At 37.5% G+C, this 6,000-nt stretch overlaps 1 protein-coding gene across 2 annotated transcripts in view; it reads right to left on the bottom strand.

The window, feature by feature from the left end:
- The window catches only part of LOC121371453, a 34,963-nt gene that overhangs the window by 15,973 nt on the left and 12,990 nt on the right, over window positions 1-6,000 (bottom strand). For both annotated transcript variants that reach the window (XM_041497349.1, XM_041497358.1), the window contains exons 7-8: window positions 2,580-2,627; window positions 2,012-2,035 (exon numbers count right to left, since the gene is read on the bottom strand). In XM_041497349.1, the coding sequence (XP_041353283.1) occupies window positions 2,012-2,035; window positions 2,580-2,627 (72 nt within the window). The remainder of the gene's footprint in view (window positions 1-2,011; window positions 2,036-2,579; window positions 2,628-6,000) is intronic.

Genomic DNA, 6,000 nt, shown 5'->3' with positions numbered 1-6,000 from the left:
GATTTTGATCATCATTTTATTTATTTGCATTACAATAGTTTGACACCAAATAGCCGATGTATTTTTCGTGCTGGGGTGTCGTTAAACATTCATTCATTCATTCTTGATACAGCATATATATTTTTTTCGTACGTACGAAATTATTGGAAGGTAAAATACGGTTTAGGCTACTACAAACATTAGGACCACCACAAACACTTTCCTTATACAGACACTGATATAGGTGTACGAAAATGTCCGAATCTGGATAACAACATTAAGTTTATTCATATTAGCACTACTACCAAACAGTTATATAAGGTTGCAAACGAATCACTACGCATTTTTACATGGATTACAACTAATTTTGAGGGTAGAATTATTGAAATACTTGATAAAAAGGACTCAGGTTAGCACATTTTTCCCGAATATCTGCATCATTTTTGCCCGAATTTGAGGTTTTGCTCCAGGACTAAGGGTGGGATGCAGAAGCCCCTCCTGCCCCCCCCCCCCCCCCCCCCCCCCCCCGTCTCGTATCTTTAATATGTAATGTTATTCGTTAAAGATGATCTGTTAGTAGGAAACACCTTACAGTGGCAGCAAACTCAGGATAGCCCCTTTAATTGTATTACGTTATAATTATTTACCGGCCTCGGTGGCGTCGTGGTAGGCCATCGGTCTACAGGCTGGTAGGTACTGGGTTCGGATCCAGTCGAGGCATGGGATTTTTAATCCAGATACCGACTCCAAACCCTGAGTAAGTGCTCCGCAAGGCTCAATGGGTAGGTGTAAACCACTTGCACCGACCAGTGATCCATAACCGGTTCAACAAAGGCCATGGTTTGTGCTATCCTGCCTGTGGGAAGCGCAACTAAAAGACCCCTTGCTGCTAATCGGAAAGAGTATCCCATGTAGTGGCGACAGCGGGTTTCCTCTCACAATCTGTGTGGTCCTTAACCATATGTCTGACGCCATATAACCGTAAATAAAATGTGTTGAGTGCGTCATTAAATAAAACATTTCTTTCTTTCTTTCTTTATAATTATTTAACAGGACAACAAATCGATGTCTTCCTTCAGCAACATGATTGCAGCATCCACCCAAAGCAAATCCATTCATAATATTTAATCAAATTACATGACTGAATTCAGCCAGACAAAGCGAACAAGAAGAAAAAGAAAGAAAAAATACAAAAAACGGACGTTAGCGTTGCTTGCTGTCGGTGAACGTTGGCAAGCTCTGCATTCAGTAAGACAGACGGCAAGGAAACGTTCGCGACCTTTTATTTTAATTGTTTTCTTTTATAGTCATTCGGCTTAACGTAAAGCGCACGAACCAGTCTAGCGAGCGGTTTTTTCTGCTCTGTCTGAACTCAGACTTATCTTTGATTAAATACCATGAATGGATTTGCTCTGACTGAACGCACACCAATGGTAACTACATTCCAGCATGCAAAATTTTAATCACACGATATTTAGTGCAAAATTAATTATTAACGTTTCGAAATACCTGAGACGTATTTTCTATATGCTATAGAGCTTAATATTAGATCCTATATGTTTTATTGATAAAATAAAGTCTCTGTCTAAAAACCACAATTAAAAATCTCAAGTTAAAAAGCTCAACGTTTCGTCAGCTAAATGCCGACATCCTCAGGATTATATGTTTTATTCAAATGCAATTACAAACTTTTACTAGTGTATAATTTACTCTACAGTAAAGTACTCTTATAACGAACTGGAAGGGACCACGATAGTTAGTTCGTTATAGCAGTAGTTCATTGTACACATTTACAGAAGTTGGTCATTAATATATAGATAGATAAAACAGGACTTTACGATCAGTTCGTTATATGTAGAAGTTCGTTCTAAGCACGTTCGTTATATGTGTACTTTACTGTATAGGACTGCATAGGTCATGATTTATTCCATTTCATTTTTCATTTCATTTCAACTTATTTTCGTGCTTATATCCAATTAAGGTTCAAACACGCTGTCCTGGGCACACACCTCAGCTGTGATTTATAACTTACCATTGTGATCTTTTATATTCAACTCTACAAAAAAACAAAAACAAACCAAAGTTAAAGGGTTTGTTTTTTGTTGTTTAACGACACAACTAGAGTACATTGATTTATTAATCATTGGCTATCGTATGTCAAACGTTTGATTGATAATTCTAACACGTATGTAGACTTCAGAGGAAACCAGGAATCATCATCAACATTTGGCAAAATATGAAATTTTTAACAAATATATTGTATTATAGTTGACTTTCTTCTTAACATAATACACATATGATTTAGAGCATCTATTTAACCTTTACTTTCTTCTACCTACATATAACCAGGCGTGTCACCGGTGGTGGGGATGGGGAGCCTTAAAATGGTTTCTTGCGGGGGGGGGGGGGGGGGGGGGGGGGGGGTTGGAGAGAACGAAGGAATTTGCATTGATTATTAGTTTTCCTTCTTACAGCCTTAAAATGTTTTAGATATTGGCCATAAAATGTACGAAAACGATCCTTTGAAAGAAAACAAAATTCAACTTGACTCATTAAGTAAGAAAAATAAATATTTTAGTTTTTGTATTAAATAGTTTTACCTTTAATCAAAAAGCCCGTATCAATTGCACGTTTCATCCATTTTATACCTGGAAGTAAATAAAAATTTCAAAATGAGTATTACAACAATAATTTAGGGATGTTCCACAAATGATGTTGGAAATCGGGGGATGGGGGTAGGGTGGGGTGGTGAAGGTGTGGATGGACAGGATTTATTTCCAATGCGCATTTCCCAGTAAACTGTAATCAATATTTATGTTATACACTTTGAAAGGGAGGGGTGTAGTGGTGGTGGAGAGGGGTCACTGTAAGTTCGATGGTATAGGAGGGATGGAAATATATGTATTTGAGAAAGTCCGAACCTGTTGAGGGGGCGTTTTGAATTTAAGGTGTTGAAATATGACATTTTGTTAGCCTTCTGAGCACAGTGACAGGGGAAAATGTTGGGGGAGGCATAGCCCCGAGCCCCCCCCCCCCCCCCCCCCCCCCCCCATTCCGCGACCCCTGTTTTCTGTAAACTCTCTATTGTCAGCTGAGAATCGATGTGGAAGTCACTCTGGAAAGTTAAGAGGCAGCACGTTACAAGTTTGATGTTATCGAGTTGATAGTTACGCAACGATTATGTATCGATTAATGTGTAGGTCTAGTTATTTATCACAAACGAAATAAATGAAAGAAAAGAGCTAAATATGGCACTTGGATCTCAGACAAGAGCTGCAGGACTTTGGACTGGTGTACTGGAAAACCTGCCATTGAAGGAAGGAAGGAAATGTGTTATTTGTTATTTAACGACGCACTAACACATATATTTTAGTTACGGTTATGTGGCGTCGGACATATGGTTAAGGACCACACAGATATTGACAGATGAAACGTGCTGTCGCCACTTCATGGGCTACACTTTTCGATTAGCAGCAAGGGATCTTTAATATGCACCATCTCACAGACAGAATAGCATATACCACGGCCTTTGATATACCAGTCGTGGTGCACTGGCTGTAACGAAAAAATAGCCCAATGAGCCCACCGACGGGGATCGATCCTAGACCGACCGCGCATCAAGCGAGCGCTTTACCACTGGGCTACGTCCCGCCCCTATCTACCATTGATTCCTGTGTATAGTTTGTAGTACCTATTGTTACTTATATATAGATACTGATGGAAAGAAATGAGCTTAAGGGAACACATGGTATCTGAGACCAAATTTAATTCATTGTTAAAACTACATTCCCTGGAATATTTTTATTATTTAAGCATATAGAACAGAAAATCCAATTACGTTTGGTGCATATACTAGTATTACGCCGCACTCCGCATTGGTTTCACTACGCTGGCTTATCCAGGTCAAAAACAAAGCCATGATTTTAAAAGTGGAACACTTTTGACGGGCTCGTACCGATCCCCTGCACATGCACCCGATTCCTCTCTAAGATTAAATGTCAAAATTACCAAATGTTAGACATCAAACAGCAGACGGAAGGAAGGATAGGATATGTTTTATTTAACGACGCACTCAACAAATTTTATTTACGATTGTATGGGGTCGGATGATTATTAAGTCAATATGCTTTATCTTTGATGTCGTTAAACACCCCCTCCCCCCCAACTTTACCCTTTCCAAACGAAATAATATTTATTTGAATTTGTCGATTTTAACACGTAAAATTAAGAAGTGAAAACGTTCATTGTCTACTTTAGTATATTTTATTTTAAAAATATATACATGATTAATGTGTTACTTGTATAACTTTGAAAGTTCTACTAACACTTTATATAATATCAATTCTGAAATAGGAAGGTACGACTGTCGATAATACGTTGTCAAGATCAAACCGGTTTTAACTAGACTCTAGTACCGTATCCTCAACCGAACGTTCTTCGTACAGCGCAAGATTTCTCTTTTAATTTTTTGAGACGAACCCTACAATTCGAATTGGCAAACGCACGTGTTAACTGAAACTGACAACAGGCTGTCGTTTGTGCTTTGCCGAGCTATGGCGGCACAGGCGACGAATCAAGCGTATACGTTTGACGATATCCGTTCATAGCGAATACACACGACTTTTTTAAAAGTGCATTTGAGCTTGTATTTCACATTTGTACATGATGTTATAATATGGTAACCAGAGAATGTAACTTTAAGAGTACCGTAGTTATGCGTGTATAAAATATAGAGTTGTAGTGTGGGATTGAATGCCAGCAACACAGTTAACTTCCTAGTATTATCAACGGTGAAGGTTCTGGAGAAGGGCCCGTGTTTATAAAAAGTTTGTTTTATTTTACAACACCACTGGAGCACATTGATTAATTATTCATCGGCTATTGAATCTCATATATTTGATAATTGTGACACGTAGTCATCAGAGGAATCCTGCTATATGTTTCCTAATGAAGCAAGGGATCTTTTATATGCACTTTTCCACAGACATATTCATGAAATATTAATCCTGAAATATTAATGTTAATATCAACTATTAGACCGAACATACGTTTTAACCACAGATATCCTAGTAAAGAACGTTCAGGTCTGTTTATCAACACACAGAAACACATTCCATAGTTTGCACATGCATCACGCAGTTGCCCCGTACACGTGCGTGGGGTGTCATTCTCGATTTTGACAATTTCCAGGAAGATCCATTAATCACTCTGGAACATTATTTCTGGCAATCGTTTTAATTCTGTTGATCATACAGTTGTTATTGTTTTGTTTTTAGTCATTTTTATTGTTTGAGCTTGCGATTTACTGATAAAAAAACGTCAACTTTCAAATATCACTTCTGACACCAATCGTCCTTCAAGATCTTTGGTGGTCATAAAACCTACTGTAATACTGAACTACCGTTGTAATGTTTGCCCAATTAATTCACTATTATCATATAACCATTCCCCACAGCTAATATACCTTACAATTTTGGCAATTGTAAATTCTTATTAGAGTTCCTCTACATTTTTTGAAGACTATATTTGGATATGTTGCTCTTATGGTCATTAACTATCAAACCTAGATGTGTGCATATAACCAAACAAGCAAAATATAGCGGTTTTTAGAACATGGCGTTAACATGACCTTGAAACTGAATAACATTAAATGCCATTTTTGTAATTTGTAATACTATGGTTAAAATGTTATTATTTAAAATACAATATATACATCAGTCACAAACACAATTCCTCATAATACGGTAAAACAGTGTAAATATATGAAAAAACCCCGCAAAATACAGCATTTTGGGGTCTATGACTTTGACCTTGAGATATGACCTTGAAAATATTTGGAGGAAAAAATGGCACCAAAGCTTTTTAGAATGCTACTGTATGTAATAAGCTTTAAAATGTTGCCAACTTTCTTCATTAAATTCCCACGGAATTACAACTGGCCCAGAGCCCCGTTTCACGAAGCGATCTTAGCGCTAAGATCATCTTAAGTACATACGGTAGATATGCACATAAGGTAATCGT

The sequence above is a fragment of the Gigantopelta aegis genome, chromosome 1 (assembly GCF_016097555.1).
Source record: "Gigantopelta aegis isolate Gae_Host chromosome 1, Gae_host_genome, whole genome shotgun sequence".
Lineage (NCBI taxonomy): Eukaryota > Metazoa > Mollusca > Gastropoda > Neomphalida > Peltospiridae > Gigantopelta > Gigantopelta aegis.
Note: the sequence above shows the minus strand (reverse complement) of the source record. Positions and strands in the feature narration are given on the sequence as shown.